The sequence below is a fragment of the Aethina tumida genome, chromosome 2 (assembly GCF_024364675.1).
Source record: "Aethina tumida isolate Nest 87 chromosome 2, icAetTumi1.1, whole genome shotgun sequence".
Taxonomy (NCBI): Eukaryota; Metazoa; Arthropoda; class Insecta; order Coleoptera; family Nitidulidae; genus Aethina; species Aethina tumida.
Genome location: NC_065436.1, coordinates 6077954 through 6097184, shown reverse-complemented (window position 1 = coordinate 6097184; position 19231 = coordinate 6077954). Strand labels below are relative to the sequence as shown.

General features: G+C 20.4%; 1 protein-coding gene across 2 annotated transcripts in view; it reads right to left on the bottom strand.

Annotated features, from left to right (window-relative positions):
* LOC109600216 (GTP cyclohydrolase 1) overlaps window positions 1-19231 on the bottom strand; it is a 33690-nt gene that overhangs the window by 12090 nt on the left and 2369 nt on the right. Inside the window, exons 1-2 of one of the 2 annotated variants that reach the window (XM_020016329.2) lie at window positions 6596-6868; window positions 177-386 (exon numbers count right to left, since the gene is read on the bottom strand). In XM_020016329.2, the coding sequence (XP_019871888.1) occupies window positions 177-386; window positions 6596-6734 (349 nt within the window). In that variant the 5' untranslated portion in view covers window positions 6735-6868. Of the gene's footprint in view, window positions 1-176; window positions 387-6595; window positions 6869-19231 lie in introns of those variants that run through there. The other variant, XM_020016330.2, reaches the window with a different exon arrangement.

Sequence of the window (19231 nt, the reverse complement as noted above, 5' to 3'; positions counted from 1 at the left end):
ACAGTAAAAGATTTAATATTGTATAACTTTTTGTATAAAAAGTACTTTGCGCTTTAGTTATTTTCAACCGACAGTCAAGTAATACATGAGAGGTACTCCAGAGGAATAAAATAGTTGTTCTTAATTCAACTCACTCTCAAATAAATTCACTTTTGACCATCTAATTAACAACTTACCTTCTAGACTTTGGTCGTAGCCCTTGGTAAAGAACAGCATGGCTTTGGCGGCACGTTCCGGAGTCTTGAGTAGGCCTGGTCTGTCCGGATTCTCGCCCAAGGAACCGAGTAACAGTCTGTAGGATCTGGACATTTCGGGCAACATGGCTTCTCTTGTTGGCGGTCTGTGGTCCAATTCTAGATCGTGGTGGAAGGTGCACTTTTCATGACCTGAAACAATATAATAAAATGGATAAAATAATATTTACTCAGCAATCCATTCTTTTTGTATTCCTAAAGATGATTGATACTTTATCAATAGTGACCACTATTCAATTAATATTAAAAAAATATTTTTTGTGATTTTATTTATTTATTTACTTACTTAAACAAAGATAATATGTTACCAAACCGACAATTAAACAACAGTATTACATTAAATTTCAATGAATATTGAGGGGGCAAATTCTCAGGAGGCACTTTTAAATGTGCCTCTGCGTCAATTCGTTTCACAGGTAAATCTTGAATGTTTCCCTTTGGTTCCAACATTCACGCATGCGCTTTAAGGTCGTGCTGTTCAATGGTAGGGGAGCTGAGGCGTGCCTCTAGCCAATGAGATAACTTCAAAGACCGACACAAACGAACTTTCTGAACATTGCTGATTTTTCAGTATCAAAAACTTCCTGATTATGTGTATATAATTGTCCCAATTATTGTATCAATTAGATATATTTAAATTAAACGAAAATATTGATTAGATTAAGACTACATCAACCAATTTTGCGGTGTAGCTTTGATCTGTTTAAAAATATATTTATCTATGCAGTCTAATGTGAAATTATTTTGTAATTTATAGTTTTAAATAATACTTCAAATATTTACATAATATATAGTATATCAAAGGTTATTTGATAATGCCAAAATAGATGGATTTGAACCACAGGGATATTAATTTACATGTTAACCACCAAAAATCAATACCTAATTTATATTGTGTACATGAAGACTGTTTAATTAGATCGAGTTTTCAGACTTTACCTTCAAAATTAAGTAAATATGCTAATTTAAACAATCCTATTACATTTTTAAAATATAATTTTGTTATTGGAATTACTTAAAATGCCATTAAAAAATATTTCTATGACGTGGATGTTGTTAATAATTAAGTTATTTATTAAACAACCTATTCGTCTATTATCTTGACTTGCTGCTATTTTATTTATTTACGTCGACCAATATTTATAAATAATTTATAAAAAAATATGCATAAACCATCAATATGAATTAGTCAGCATTTTTTTAAGAGAGTCAGGTATCTTCGTTTCAGATTTATCACACACTTCGTCTGTAGTATCAATAATAATAATTTTCCATTACAAAAAAAAAATTGAATTAAAAGACCTGTAGAACACACCCATGCGGTTTTTGTTCTCCCATTTCAACATTTTGAAATGTAATGTCGAGACTTAAATATTAGGAAATAATCGGCAACCTTGGGGTAATTAATTATTTCTATATTACACCCGGTTTCACAACAAATATTAATTAATACGGTTTTTTAATTGACAAATTTTAAATATACATATTTGTTTATTCATTGACGATTATGAAAACTTTTACAACATATATTTTTTAATTTTAGTCATAATATAATTTTAATGTTTCCATAAAAAACTAAACTTTTCTGCCTTAAATACTTTTATTTATGACAATTTGGATTAAGAACAGCTATAAATAGTCTTATTAAAGTTATTAGTATAAAAATTAAATAAAACATATATTTTTACAATAGAATTCCATAATATTATTATGTTAAGTATTTATTTAAATACTAAATTAAAACTTTGAAATATGTTTTTACATAATGTAAAATATTGATTTTAAAAAGTTTTTAAAGTAAATAATTATAAAAAGTAAGAACTATTTGTAAAGTTTTTATAGAATAAAGAGAGGAAAATTTAATTGTTCTAAATGAATCTTTCATCATTTTTATTTATAAAATTTACATTTAATTTAAATGTTTTCGTTGTCAAATAACGAACACACATTTCAAAACACTTATATTAAATGTAAACAATCAAAATCCATTGAATTACATCGACATAGCAATATTTGTATAAAAATAACAACAATAATAACGTACACTAAACAAAAAAATACACTAAATAAATATAGCAATGCAAACTGAAAAACATATATGTTTTTAAAAAGGTTTATTTTTGGTAATGTGATTCCCACCACTTGATTTAAATAATTAAATAAACAAATGTGCACGATTTTTCATGTTAAACTCTTTAAAAATTATATTAAATTTTTAATAAATAATAATTTATTATAATAGTTAATTGTGATATAGAAAATATTATTATTATTTTAAATTGTCTTGAAAAATTGATAATTATAAAATTACAATTATAAATTAACTATAAATAATACTAAATAAGAAAAATTGATTGAAAATGTAATAATAATTTAATTTGGTAAATCGATTATATAAACAAACGAACCACATGTTTTTTACCTCAAATATTCTATATTAAATTACACATATATTATGACATAAGCTGTCATTAGTGAAATTATTATTTTCAATATAAACAATGAAAATTCATTAAATTCCATTGAACAAATAATTAATTGTATAATAAATAATGATGTATATTGTAAATTAAACACAAAAACACACTAAATAAATGTAACATTACAAGATAGAATATTATTTATTTATATAAATTTTATTTTAAGTAGTCTAAAAAATTGATAGTTATAAAAAATAGTATTAAAATAAAAATTATTTATAAATAAATACTGATAAAAAATTAGGAGATCATAGAAAATTTTTAATTTGGTGAATCGATTATATAAATAAATGGTCCTTAATTAATTTTATATATAATATATTTTCATCACTGAATTAATATATATTAAACATTAAAATACATTAAATAAATGTAACATTATAAGATAAAAAACTATATATATGTTTTAAAAAAGTTTGTTTTTAATAATTTAATTCATATCATTTCATTTTGATAATCAAATAAATAATTGTGTACTAATCTAAATCTACTAAAACTTAATCATTTTCAAAAATAAGAATATACACTAAAAGTTAACAATAAATAAATATATATAATACTAAATAAAAGGTGACAATATTAAATAATAAAGTAAAATATTAAATTAAAATTACTTATAACTAATGCTAGATTAAAAAACTAAATTATAAAAATTTGTTAATAATATAATTTCATCAGTCGATTATATAAATAAATTTTTCATTTTAAATGTTTTAACCGTCGACTTATTTTTAAGTTAAATTGTAATTTCTAAATTTTTTGACTTAAAAAAATTAGGAAATAGTTCAATATTTATATAAAAACCTTTATCAATTCTATTTGATAAAAAACTAAATAAAACTTATATATTTTTAATAATTTGTCCCCTTCCATTCGATAATTAATAATCAAATTAATAAATGTAGACAAATTTTTCATATTAATTTTTTTTTAATGATAGATTATGTAAAAAAAAATTAGGGAATAATTCAATATTTATATAAACAAGTTTTTATCAATTCTATTTATGTGAAAATTAAATAAAACTTAAATATTTTTAATAATTTGCACCTCTTCACTAAACAAATAAATAAATGTAGACAAATTTTTCCATATTAAATTATTTTTAAAAGGTCAGATTATTTAAAAAAGGACTATATTACTAAAAATATAAGTTTTTTGCCTTTCAATATTTATATAAAAAGGTTCTATTTGTATAAAAATTAAATAAAACTTAAATATATTTAATAATTTGTCCCATTCCAACTAATTTTATTAATCATGTAGTCAAATTTAATAATGTTAAATTATTTTTAAAATGGTTAGATTATATAAAAAACTATGTTATGAAAACTATCAGTCTTATACATTTTTTGATTTAAATATTCTTAAAAGAAAAATAGAGAATAGTTCAATATTTATATAAAAAGGCTTTTATCAATTCTATTTGTATAAAAATTAAATAAAACTTAAATATATTTAATAAATTGTCTCCTTCCACTTAATTTTAAAAGGTTAAATTATATAAAAAAACTCTATTAGGAAAACTATCAGTTTTATAGTTTTTTTTTGACTTAAGTATTTTAAAAAAGAATAGGAAATATTTCAATATTTATATAAAAAGGTTTTTATCAATTGTATTTGTATAAAAATTAAATAAAACTTAAATATTTTTAATAATTTGTCTTGTTCCACTCGATTTTAATAATCAAATAAATAAATCTAGACAAATTTTCCATATTAAATTATTTTTAAAAAGTTAAATAATATAAAAAAAACTATATTAGAAAAACTATCAGTTTTATAATTTTTTTGACATAAGCATTCTTAAAAAAAAAGTAGGGAATAGTATAATATTTATATAAAAAGATTTTTGTCAATTCTATTTGCACAAAAATTAAATAAAACATATATTTTTAATAATAAATAAAAAAATTATATTAAAAATTTTTGATTTAAATATTATAATAATATAATAATATTATTATATAAAAAGGCTTTTATCTATTATATCTGTATAAAAATTAAATAAAACTTGATTTTAAATATCAAATAAATAAATATAGAAAAATTTTCCATATTAAATTATTTTTAAAAGGTTAGATTATATAAAAAAATATATTGGGCAAACTATCACTTTTATACATTTTTTGACTTGAGTATTCATAAAAAAAGTATTTGTATAAAAATTAAATAAAACTTTAAATATTTTGAATAATTCATCTATCTCCACTTAATTTTAATAATCAAATAAATAAATGTATACAAATTTTCCATATTAGATTTTATTTGTAAAAGATTAGATTATATAAAAAAGTAACTATATTAGGAAAAAGTTTTACAAATTTTTCGTCTTAAATATTCTCAAAAAAAGGGAATAGTTCAATATTTATATAAAAATGCTTTTATCAATTGTATTTGTATAAAAATATTTAAAATATACAATATAATTTTATTAACTTATTTTGTATTTCTATAATAAAAAATTTAGAAAACATTTTAATATTCACATAAAAAGACTTATTAATTTTATCTGTATAAAAACTGAAATATTTTTAATAATTTGACCCTCCCACTCCATTTTAATAATCAATTAAATAAATGTACATATATATCCCAAAATAAATTATTTTTAAAAGGTTTGATTATATAAAAAGCTATAACATTTTTCATAAAAAATTAGAAAATAATTTAGTATTTATGTAAAAAAGATTATATTAAATTTATCCTTATAAAAACTCAAAAAAAAAACAACATTTTTATTTTATGTATATGTTATATATAATTTTATTGTTACATGATTAATGAAATATTAATTTAAAAGTACGGTATAATGAATAGTAATTTAGAAAATAAACAATTAGTAGATTGTACCATTAATTAATCTAAATTAATTTTTCATCATTTCTATTTAACTTTTAACTAAAATCTTTTCAATGATGGAAAAAGAACACTTATATATAGGCAATATTAACAATAAAAATACATTAAATCATTTAAGTAAATTCTAGTTAAACCGGAAACCGAAAATTTAGAAGCAAAACAAACAAAAACCACAAACCAAACAAATAACACGGCCCCTTTATATATATATATATATATATATATATATATATATATATAATATGTTTTAACATAACGTACAATATTGATTTTCAAAAGTCTTTAAAGTAAATAATTATAAAAAGTAAGAACTATTTAAAAAATATTTAAAATATACAATATAATTTTATTAACTTATTTTGTATTTTTATAATAAAAAATTAAGAAAACATTTTAATATTCACATAAAAAGACTTATTAATTTTATCTGTATAAAAACTGAAATATTTTTAATAATTTGACCCTCCCACTCCATTTTAATAATCAATTAAATAAATGTATATATATATATATCCCAAAATAAATTATTTTTAAAAGGTTTGATTATATAAAAAGCTATAACATTTTTCATAAAAAATTAGAAAATAATTTAGTATTTATGTAAAAAAGATTATTTTAAATTTATCCTTATAAAAACTCAAAAAAAAAACATTTCTATTTTATGTATATATTATATATAATTTTATTGTTACATGATTAATGAAATATTAATTTAAAAGTACGGTTTAATGAATAGTAATTTAGAAAATAAACAATTAGTAGATTGTACCATTAATTAATCTAAATTAATTTTTTATCATTTCTATTTAATTTTTAACTAAAATCTTTTCATTGATGGAAAAACACTTATATATATAGGTAATATTAACAATAAAAATCTATTAAATCATTTAAGTAAATTCTTCAGAACAAACAAAACCCACAAACCGAACAAACAACACGGCCCCTTTCGCAAAAAACAAAAATCAAACCGCACAATCCCGAAGCATCGAAAATTACCTGGTGTGGTGGAAGTTCTCGGTGTTTTAGGCGTGCCGGGCACCTCGACTTCCTTCTCGTAACTTTCGGACCAGGTCCTGGCGAGGACTGGACGCGGCTTGGCCGCGTTTGGGCACCGGTCGCCGTTGGTGGAAGCCATTTTCTGTCAATCGAACGATCGGAGACGGAGCCGCGGAACGTTTTACTTTCACCGGACCGTCGTCGCGGAGGTTGTGCTCGGGCGGCGATCACGTGCGACGGACGCGGAAAAACGGCACGACGACGAGTCCCAACGACAACTCTGCACGGACTGGCCTGCTGCCGCTGCCTCTATATCTATATATATATATGTGTGTACATAAAAGCGGGCCATTCCTGCATTTTGGTAGGGCTTGATGTCAACTTCCACGTAGGAATTATTCATGAGTCCTGCAGCGTGTGGACATGACGCGAAGGAAATTATTTTCTTGGGATTTCAAACGAAAAAGTTAAGCGAGGGAATTTGTTTTTTCAGTTTGTTGGGACCTTGGTTCGGCCACCATTTATTTATATTAAGGTTGCTAGGAATTCCTGTTGAGGAAATAAATTATTTATGGGTGCTTATTTGTAAATGTGTAAATGTTGGTTGACCAATAAATATAATATTAATAGTTTAAACAATTTACAAATAAAGATTGAAATTTATGTTAGTTTTTTTTTTAATTAATATAATATTAAATAAATTCATTAGAGATATAGAGATATCTTGGAGATATCAATTAAAATTGTAGTTTAATTAAATCCAAGAAATATTATTGTCTTTTTGAATTTTATGTGAAATTAGTACAGTATCGGACAAAATTAGTTTCTTTCCATTTGTTTAAAAAGCTTAATAAAACTTAAATATTTTATTATTTTATTTATTAATTAATTTTTTCTTTTTTTAATTGTTCATTTATATTATTTTTGGTTACTTTATAAAAAAATTATATTAGGAACTTTATCATTTTTATATTTTTTTTATTAAGTTTCTTAATAGTATAGGGAATAGTCAATATTTATATAAAATGACGTTTATTAATTCTATTTGTACAAATACCAAATAAAACTCCATTTTAATAATCAAATGAATTAATGTTGACTAATTGTTCATATTAAATTATTTTAAGAAGATTAGATTATAAAAAAAAACTATATTAGGAAAATTATTAGTTTTATAAATTTTTTTATTAAGTATTCTTTTAAAAAATTAGGGAATAGTCCAATATTTATATAAAAAGGCTTTTATCAATTCTATTTGTATAAATAACAAATAAAACTTAAATATTTTTAACAATATGTCTCCTTCCACTCCATTTTAATAATCAAATAAATTAATGTTGAGTAATTGTTCATATTAAATTATTTTAAGAAGGTTATATTATAAAAAAAACTATATTAGGAAAATTATCAATTTTATAAATTTTTTTATATTAAGTATTTTTTTAAAAAATTAGGGAATAGTCCAATATTTATATAAAAAGGCTTTTATCAATTCTATTTGTATAAATAACAAATAAAACTTAAATATTTTTAATAATATGTCTCCCTCTCCTCCATTTTAATAATAAATTGAATTAATGTTGAGTAATTGTTCATACTAAATTATTTTAAGAAGGTTAAATTATAAAAAAAACTATATTAGGAAAATTATCGGTTTTATACATTTTTTTATATTAAGTATTCTTTTAAAAAATTAGGGAATAGTACAATATTTATATAAAAAGCCTTTTATCAATTCTATTTGTATAAATAACAAATAAAACTTAAATATTTTTAATAATATGTCTCCCTCCACTCCATTTTAATAATCAAATGAATTAATGTCGAGCAATTCTTCATGTTAAATTATTTTAAGAAGTTTATATTATAAAAAAACTATATTAGGAAAATTATCTGTTTTATAAATTCTTTTATATTAAGTATTCTTTTAAAAAATTGGAGAATAGTCCAATATTTATATAAGAAGGCTTTTATCAAAAATATAAATAACAAATAAAACTTAAATATTTTTAATAATATGTCTCCCTCTCCTCCATTTTAATAATAAATTGAATTAATGTTGAGTAATTGTTCATAGTAAATTATTTTAAGAAGGTTATATTATAAAAAAACTATATTAGGAAAATTATCGGTTTTATACATTTTTTTATATTAAGTATTCTTTTAAAAAATTAGGGAATAGTCCAATATTTATATAAAAAGGCTTTTATCAATTCTATTTGTATAAATAACAAATAAAACTTAAATATTTTTAATAATATGTCTCCCTCCACTCCATTTTAATAATCAAATGAATTAATGTTGAGTAATTCTTCATATTAAATTATTTTAAGAAGGTTATATTATAAAAAAAACTATATTAGGAAAATTATCAGTTTTATAAATTCTTTTATATTAAGTATTCTTTTAAAAAATTAGAGAATAGTCCAATATTTATATAAAGAGGCTTTTATCAATTCTATTTGTATAAATCACAAATAAAACTTAAATATTTTTAATAATATGTCTCCCTCCACTCCATTTTAATAATCAAATGAATTAATGTTGAGTAATTGTTCATATTAAATTATTTTAAGAAGATTAGATTATAAAAAAAACTATATTAGGAAAATTATCAGTTTTTTATATTAAGTATTCTTTTAAAAAATTAGGGAATAGTCCAATATTTATATAAAAAGACTTTTATCAATTTTGTTTATATAAATAACAAATAAAACTTAAATATTTTTAATATTATGTCTCCCTTTACTCCATTTTAATAATCAAATGAATTAATGTTGAGTAATTGTTCATATTAAATTATTTTAAGAAGGTTAGATTATAAAAAAAAACTATATTAGGAAAATAATCTGTTTTATAAATTCTTTTATATTAAGTATTCTTTTAAAAAATTAGAGAATAGTCCAATATTTATATAAAGAGGCTTTTATCAATTCTATTTGTATAAATAACAAATATTTTTAATAATATGTCTCCCCCCTCCCCATTTTAATAATCAAATGAATTAATACTGACTAATTGTTCATATTAAATTATTTTAAGGTTCATAAGATTCATAAGAAAAACTATTATACTACTAAAATTAGATGATAAATTAAAAAATAACTATAAATAAATATTAATAATACTAAATAAAAAATAACAATATTAAAAAATTTTTTAAATGATGTATTATTTTATATTATATTAAATATATTTATTACATTAAAGTTAATTATAAATAATGTTATATAAAAAATAACAAGATTGTTGATATATAAAATAATTTCGTTAATCAATTAATAAGTTATTTTCATCTTAAACGTTCTAAATTAGTTTTCACTAAATTATTAATTGTAAAATAAACTTTTAATTCAAATGTTTTAATTGTCGAATAAAATTTATATCATTTTTTAATATATAATATTATACATATTCAATAATCTGACTTCCTCCACCCGATTTTAATAAAATAAATAAATATTATTAAAAAAGAATATTGTTTAATATTTCTATATATATCTATATACTATATTTCAATATTTATGTAAAAAGACAATTCTATTTGTATAAATACTAAATAAAACTAAAATAAATGCTCCTCTCAATTTTATTAATTTATTTGTATAATATAATATTAATAGTTTAAATAATTTACAATTAATGATTTGAAATTTACCTTAGATTTCTTTTTTGATATTGATGTAATATTGAACAAATTAATTAGAGATATCGAGAAATCGTTGAGTAAATCAATTAAAATTTTAGTTTAATTAAATCCTACAAATATTATTGTCTTTTTGAATTTTATATGAAATTATTTATACTTCACCATTTGTCTTCCTTCAAATATTCATAAATACAGTATTGGACAAAATTAGAGTCACACTTCTGCATTTTTCCATCCATTTCAGACCAAATTACAAAAAATGTTTAATTTAATGAATTATATGTGATAATTATTTAACACACGCACTAAAGTTTATGTCATTTATTTTTTACAAAAGAAAAATAGTCTTTTCTTAAGTTTAAAAAATGGTGGATGCATCAAATTAAAACAATGCTTTATGCATATTTGAAAAAATTAATAATTAATCATAAATATATAAAAAAAAACATAATATTTAATTATATATTTGTTAATTTTTAAAAATTGCTTTCTCATCATTTTACACAAAAGACAGTTTCTCTTTCAATAACAACAGGAAATACCCCCTTTATTATATATTGGAAACAAAACACATTATAATTAAAACCTCATTACACCTAATTAATGAATTCATTCATTAATTTGTGTATCAGTTTAGTTGGGTTCCTTTAATCACTTTAAAATGTACAAGTATCGTAATTATTAAATCATAACAAAGTAAAACTTTACGTGTATGGGTGAATTACAAAATTTTGCTGTGACGTCAGTTAAACTTCTTTGTAATTATCTAAGTTCTTTGTAAAAGAGGTTTTGCCAAAATATTCGACAGTTAGTCGTCAATCTATTAGGAAATCTACTAATTCATTAACATTAAGCGTGTTTCTTTAGTGTATAAACATTGATAAATGTTTTATTTATGTACTGTTAATTAATATGACTTACATTATAATTCGTATCTTTTCGGACGATTGATGTTAAATTGGTTGCTAAAGTATAATTTGATAATAAAAGATAACTAACGTCGATGTAATATTAATTTGAATTTAGTGAATATTTATGATTGATAATATACATATTAAATAAATAACAAGATTATTTATTCTATTTTTATTACAAGCCAATTTAACTTGTTTTACAATTACATATTTGTTTAATTATATGTAATTTATTTATCAAAATGGAAATGGAATTTCATTATTTTATAACATTGTTATAAAATTTAAATAAGTATTGATTTAAGAGAATAAATATCAGTCAAGAGAAGTTATAGAAATTTTTATATTCTGTAAAAATAAATTATTTATAAACTTTATGAGCTTATTATTGATAAAACCTGCTGTTAATTACTGTTTAATTGATTTTATTTCACAGGTTACTTTTAAGTTTTTTTTATTTCTTATAAATTCATATTACAAAATTATCCTTGGATATAATAATAAATTAATAGTCATTTTGGATAGTAATAAATACCATTTTGAATAAGGTGTCTGTCTATAATATGTTATAATATTTTAAACAAAAACTATTTTATATATTTTTTATAAAATTCTATATGTATTTAAATTGTAATTATTTATAAACAAAAACTGAAGTTTGTATATTATTAAACAATAATAAAAAATAATTAATTAAAGAGTGTAAAAGTGGTTAAATTTAAGTAATTATTTTTAAATAAATAAATTTACTTACTTTTTATTTTTTCAGATTATTTTCTATTTTTAAACATATGTAATTATAATTAATAATTAATTTAGTATTTATTATTTAACCAAATATTTTTTTTTAACATGTTATAAATAGAAATCTATTTTTTATTTTTTTATTTTAATATATTCTCTCTCTCTCTTTACTTTATATTCATTTTATAATTATTAAGTGTATAAACATTTAGTACCTAATTTATTTATTTATTTTTCAAATATTAATAAATACCTAACTAAACCCACTAATAATAATAATTATTAATATTGTTGTATTTTGTTATCATACTTTATAACTGACAATAATGTGGATATTTAAGCGTACACTTTTATCAAGACAAATGAAAATTTCTCTTCGTATGACAACATTCTGATGTTTTAAAGCACAAAACAAAGTGTACACACGTGTAATTATAACTTTGTTAAATTTATTTTAAGCCGTGTTTGTGTGATTTTATTGTCAAAAGAAACATTTACTTCAAACTCATTTTATTAATTAAACACGGGGTTGTGTAAGCAAAGAGATGTATAACATTGTTAATAAATAGGACAAACTAGATTTATGCAACACAACGTTTGCAACTTTATCATGTAATTTACACTAAATATGTTTAAATAGACAGTGAGGTCGTAGGAAATCCTCCCTTCTGAAAACTTCTGAATGGAATGGAATTACAGTAGTGGCCATAATTATGGCAACTTTTTAAAATATCAATTATTTTAGCCATAATTCTTTTTATTTAATGTGAACTGGAAAAGTAATATTAATTTACTATTGTTTTTTTATACAGTATTATTAAACTGTACAAATTAACGGAGGGTACAAATTGTCTATTATACAAAAACCTAAACCTAAAAGAATTGGGAAAAATATTTTATTTTTTGTATTAAGAATATGTATTATAAATATAAAATATTGAAATAATTATGCATGTCTCTGTTTCATACATACAGTGGTGGAAAAAATATGGAATATTTTTCATCCTGTTGACACATCGAAGAAAATGGCAGATTTTATGCCTAAAAGATGCCAATTAGTGATAGAAGCCGCAAAATATTGAATTATTTTAGTAATTGTTATTTATTTAATTATATTAATAAAATATTCCATACTTTTTCCAGACCAAGTTGATTTATTTATCAAAAAAAAGAGTAAATTAGTGCAGTAAATAGATTTGTTGAGCTTTGCCACACATTAGGAAAAACATTAAGTAATATTTGTAACAAGTAAATAAATATTCCATATTTTTTTTCCACCACTGTACATTTTTTATGGTAATAATGTGTTATTAATTGTCAATGTGTGATCGATCAACATTCAATAATTGATTGAAATGTCCGCATAACATAACAATTAATTAAAAAATATATTATACCCAATGTACACTTATATAATAATATAAGTTGCTGTTGACACTTTGAAGAAATTGGCAGATTTTATGTCTAAAAGATGCCAATTAGTGATAGAAGCTGCAAAATATTGAATTATTTCAGTAATTGTTAATTTTTTAATTATATTAATAAAATATTCCATACTTCTTTTCCAGACCAAATTGATTTTTTTATCAAAAAAAGTAAAACCCTGTGAATTAGTGCAGTAAATTAGATTTGTTGAGCTTTGCCACACATTAGGAAAAGCATTAACTAACATTTGTAACAAGTAAATAAATAAATATTCCATATTTTTTTCCACCACTGTACTTTTTTTATGGTAATAATGTGTTATTAATTGTCAATGTGTGATCGATCAACATTCAATAATTGATTGAAATGTCCGCATAACATAACAATTAATTAAAAAATATATTATACCCAATGTACACTTATATAATAATATAAGTTGCTCTTGACACTTTGAAGAAATTGGCAGATTTTATGTCTAAAAGATGCCAATTAGTGATAGAAGCTGCAAAATATTGAATTATGTGAGTAATTGTTAATTTTTTAATTATATTAATAAAATATTCCATAATTTTTTTCCAGACTAAATTGATTTTTTTATCAAAAAAAGTAAAACCCTGTGAATTAGGGCAGTAAATTAGATTTGTTGAGCTTTGCCACACATTAGGAAAAGCATTAAGTAACATTTGTAACAAGTAAATAAATATTCCATATTTTTTTCCACCACTGTACATTTTTTATGGTAATAATGTGTTATTAATTGTCAATGTGTGATCGATCAACATTCAATAACTGATTGAAATGTCCGCATAACATAACAATTAATTAAAAAATATATTATACCCAATGTCCTGTTCTTATCTTCCATTCCAGTTTTTCATTTCTAGTAAATTCAAGGACAGGTACAATAAATTTTTATAACACACGTATAAGATAAAAACTACTTTAGATTGCAAATATTACTAATATAGTTATGTTTTGCTTCTGAGAAAGAATTTAACTAAAATAATAATATTAAGGTGATTCCCTCAGTTATGCTCCCTCTTTGTTTCCAATGGTTAGTCACATTTTTAGATTCGATCATAGTTTCTTTTTTAATAATTATACGCATTCATTACTCCTGTGTTCAATTATGTATTGCAAGAACGATTGAATAGTTCAAACACGACAGCATTTAAGTCAAGGTTAAACAAATGCAACATTACTATAATTACGTACCTTCTACATATTTCTTAATGCAACTAATGGTACAGATTCTAAATCAATCAATTTAATCGATATCTCGGTTTAAACGTAAAACGTGAACGTGAATAGATTGTTTAAATAAACAAAATAAATCAACATTTTTGGTTTGTTTAATTAAATTAAATAAGAAATTGAAAACAAATCTCATAAACAAATTGGATGAAAATATGCATATTAAATGTGGGAATTCACACAAGAAAAAGCGTCCGTGGTAAATACCCAAACACGAAGAACAAAACGCATCTTCGGTTTGACGTCATTTGGAAATCACTGCGGACACGGCGAGGTTCATTTCAGTGGCCGACTAATTATCTGCATGCCACTTGTAATTCCTAGTCGACATATACGATGGGGTTTAATTGGAACTGGCAGTTTCCGTTGCCTCTGTACGTACGAGGAAATAAGTAAATAATTTACGTGTTATCGTGACAACAGGGAAACGGTATAAAATAAAGAAAATTAATTGTAATAAAGTTTTGCATGGAAATATCTCTGACATTGTTAAAAGTTACAAAATTTACAAGCTCGTTACGATCTAGTTCAGACAATTAGTTACGGAATTCTTAGAAAAGCAGTCAATTAAATCAATTCAGTGTTAAAATTAAGTGTATTTTTACCATCAATCAATTGTCAATAAACGATAAGTGTTGGTCGTTATTATGAATGCCAACTAATTTATTTTGTTAGTAACTTTATTTAATACATCACATTTTAATTTAAAACATTTAAATAATGTATATCATTTATTTTATCAATTAAGTAATACAAAATAATTGTTAAAACCTTTGATAATATAATATTTTATTAGACGTTTGTATTAAGTAAATTGTTTTTGACATTGTTTTAAGTAATATACACACATACACAATTAAATTGGAATTTCATTTTCATTTTAATGTGTTATTAAAAATTAAATAAATTTTTCTGGCTTATATAAAGATTTATAGACTTAATAAAAAATTACGGAAGTGCTTCCATCTTAATTGTCCAACATAGTATATATAAAATAAGTTTAAAGATGAATTACAAGATATAAAATTGAACATTTTCTACATTATTCATTATTTAAAATCGTCAAAAATTATGTTAAAAATTTAATTAGAAATGTTTGAAAAATTGAGAAGTGTATTTTAATGAAAAAATGAGTTACTATTAAAAAAGGTAGATACTAAATTTGATAAAAGTAGACTGTGATAAAATTTGAAAACATATTTTTCTAATTTAAAACATTTTTTTTAGTATATATATGTTATTAATTGGGTAATCGACAGACAACAAGATTAATGATGAACCTACAAAATGCATATTAAAAATATATATAAAAAAAGAAATAATAATATCTTTATTTATCTTTTATATAAGATAACAATTATATAAATAAATAAATAAAACAAATAAAAAACTATTAATATTTTTTAATATTCTAATTAAAAAAAATTAAAAGTAATATAGTAATTTAACAATTATTAGAGTGTTTATTAATTTTTTTATATACTACTTATATATTATATCAATTATTAGAACTTTATTAAAATTATCAATTTCATAAATTATTAAATTGTTTCTTAATATTTAAAATTTTATTTCTGTGTATGCTGATGATCTAACTTGTATTGTAAATTTGTAATTTTATATATATTTTAAACAAGAATAATTAGTATAAATAAAACCAAATAAAATTTTGATTTAAGATGTCTAATATTTTTTAATATTGTACTAATAACACAAATTATATTATAAGTCCTAATATAAATATAATTATATTAAATTTTAGAACCTTATTAAAATTGACAATTTCACCAATTAGTACATTTGTTATTAATATTTAAAATTTCATATCAGTGTATTTTTTTATGTTTTAAGTATTTTGCCATAAAAAAGTAGTAAAAAATTAAAAATATCCCATTTTATTAATATTTTTATATAACAATACTACTATAAATAAAACAAACAAAAAAACAAAATAATTTTTTGTGTCAACATTAATATTTTTTTTAATGCTGTAATATTAAAATAAATTGTATAATTACAAATATAAATATTAATAATAAATATATATTATATCGATTTTTAGAACTATATTAAAATTATCAATTTCAAAAAGTTTATGATTATAAACTTTAAAAATTTCTAATTTTATTTATATTTTATATAAGATTAATTAGAATAAATAAAACAGGCAAAAAGCAAATAAAATTTTGATTCAAGATAACTAATATTTTTTAAAGTTAATTATTAGAGCTTTATTAAATTTATCAATTTTATTAATTATTAGACTCTTTATTAATATTTCTTTATGATATTTTAAGTTTATTTAAATAATTTTGTTATAAGAAAAAATATTATCAAAATATCTAACTTTATCTATATTCTTATATAAGAATAATAGAATAAATAAAACACAAAATTCAAATAAATTTTTGTTTCAAGATTACTATTTTTTAAATACTGTAGTATTAAAACAAATTGTTTAATTATATTAATATATTAATATTTAGAAGTTTATTTATTATCAATTTCACCAATTATTAAATTGTTTATTAATATTTAAAGGAGTACATCGTTTTTGTCATAAAAAATATGTCTTAGGAAAAAATATCAAAATTTAAAAATTTCTAAGTTTATTCACATTTTTAAATAAAAATAATAGAATCAATAAAACAAACAAAAATTCTATTAAATTTTTGTTTCAAGATTACTATTAAATTGTTTATCATGTTAATATTTTTTGTATGTTTTTTTTTTGGAATGATTAAATTCAAGTATGTTTTTGTCATAAAATAGTTTATGATCAAACTTTAAAAATTGTATAAACTTTATATAAGAATAATTAGTATAAAAAATAAACAAAAAAAATAAACTTGTTTCAATATTACAAATATTTTTTGATTCTTTATTGTTAAAACAATTTTAGTATTATAATAAAGTAGTAATATAAATATAACAATTATTAAATTATAACAACAATTAAAATTATAAAAATTTATTTATATTTCTATATAAGAATAAGATAATAAATAAATTTCTAAAGTACTAATGTATTAAGTTTCATTTCATATTTTATTTTTTTATGGTTAATTCCATAATTGTTTTAAGTATTTAGTCATAGAAAAGCTTTTTTAAAAAAATACGAAACTTCGTATCTGATACTTATCATATAATTAATTGTTATTGTTTGTTTAATAAAAGATTGTCAACAAAAAAATATCTCTCAAAATTAGAATGTTATTGACCTTAAGCATTTAGTCATAAACTAGACCTTGTAAAAAAATTGGGTTACTTGTTCTTTTTCACCGCACAAGGCGAACAAATAGGAAGGAAGGTGATTGTTTAATCATCATTGCTTAAATCATTATAAAAATTTAATTTGGCATATCCTTTTCAATATCGAAATTAAATACTAATTCGAAACATTACTTTCCTTTAATGTTACAAAATTGATTTATATCTGTATCTATATACGAGGTGACTCTGATATCTTCTGAAACTTTTAAAAATCTCGAATAATTGAATTAGGTGGGGAAGGGGAAAATTTACAAAAGAAATCCCAATTTTTTATTGCAAATTGACAAAGAATTTTTTTTTTTATAGATTTCTTTAATTGAGAACTTATACAACACAGTGCTTTTCTAATTAAAATTTATGATTTAATTGGTGTTGGATAAAATATAAAAAAAATAGTAATTATTATTAAAAAATTAAAATGCCCTAATTGTAATTAAATAATATTTATTGTTTTGAAATAAATTAATTATTATATTATTTTTTTAATTATTTTAATATATTTTGACTGAATTGTATAATATCTATATATATTTTTAGGTGGTTCAGAAAATATTTTATAAAATTTAAAATAATGATTTGATTAATGCTAAATACAAAATGTAATAAGAAAAAGTAATCGTAAAATTTGTTGTCCAAAAAGATATTCAAACTGTAATTAAATTAATATTTAATGTATTCTTCTAAAATAAATTTAGTATATTTTTTTATTATTTTTATATATTTTTTCTAATATATACATACATAGATAAGTCTATGTACATTTTTATATGGTTCACATTTTTTTTTTTAAATTTATCATATTGTTGAATTGATTGGTGATTAATCAAAAATTAAATAACCAATAAAAGATTAAAAATTTCCTCGTTTTAAAATTAAAATGTTCTAATTGTAATTAAATAAATATTTAATTTATTCTCCCAGAATAAATTAATACACTTTTTTTTAATTATTTTTATATATTTTGATTAAATTATGTAAGTTTACCTATGTACATTTTGAAGTGGTTCAGAAAATTGTATTTTAAAATTCAAAATTATGATTTTATTGATACTAAATAAAAATATAATAAGAAAAGGTAATCTCAAAATTTTATTGTCTAAAAAAGTAAAATATCCTGTAATTAGATCAATATTTAATTTATTCTTCTAACATAATATAATAGTATTTTTTTATTATTTTTATATATTTTGTGTATTTTAGATATATAATATCTATGTACATTTTTATGTGGTTCAGAAAATTTTGTTTTTAAAATTAAATATTATTATGATTTGATTGGTGATTAATAAAAAATGTTTTAATCAAAAATAGTATTAAAATTTGTTCGTCTAAAAAAAATTAAAATAACTAATCAAATATCTTTGATTAAATAAATAT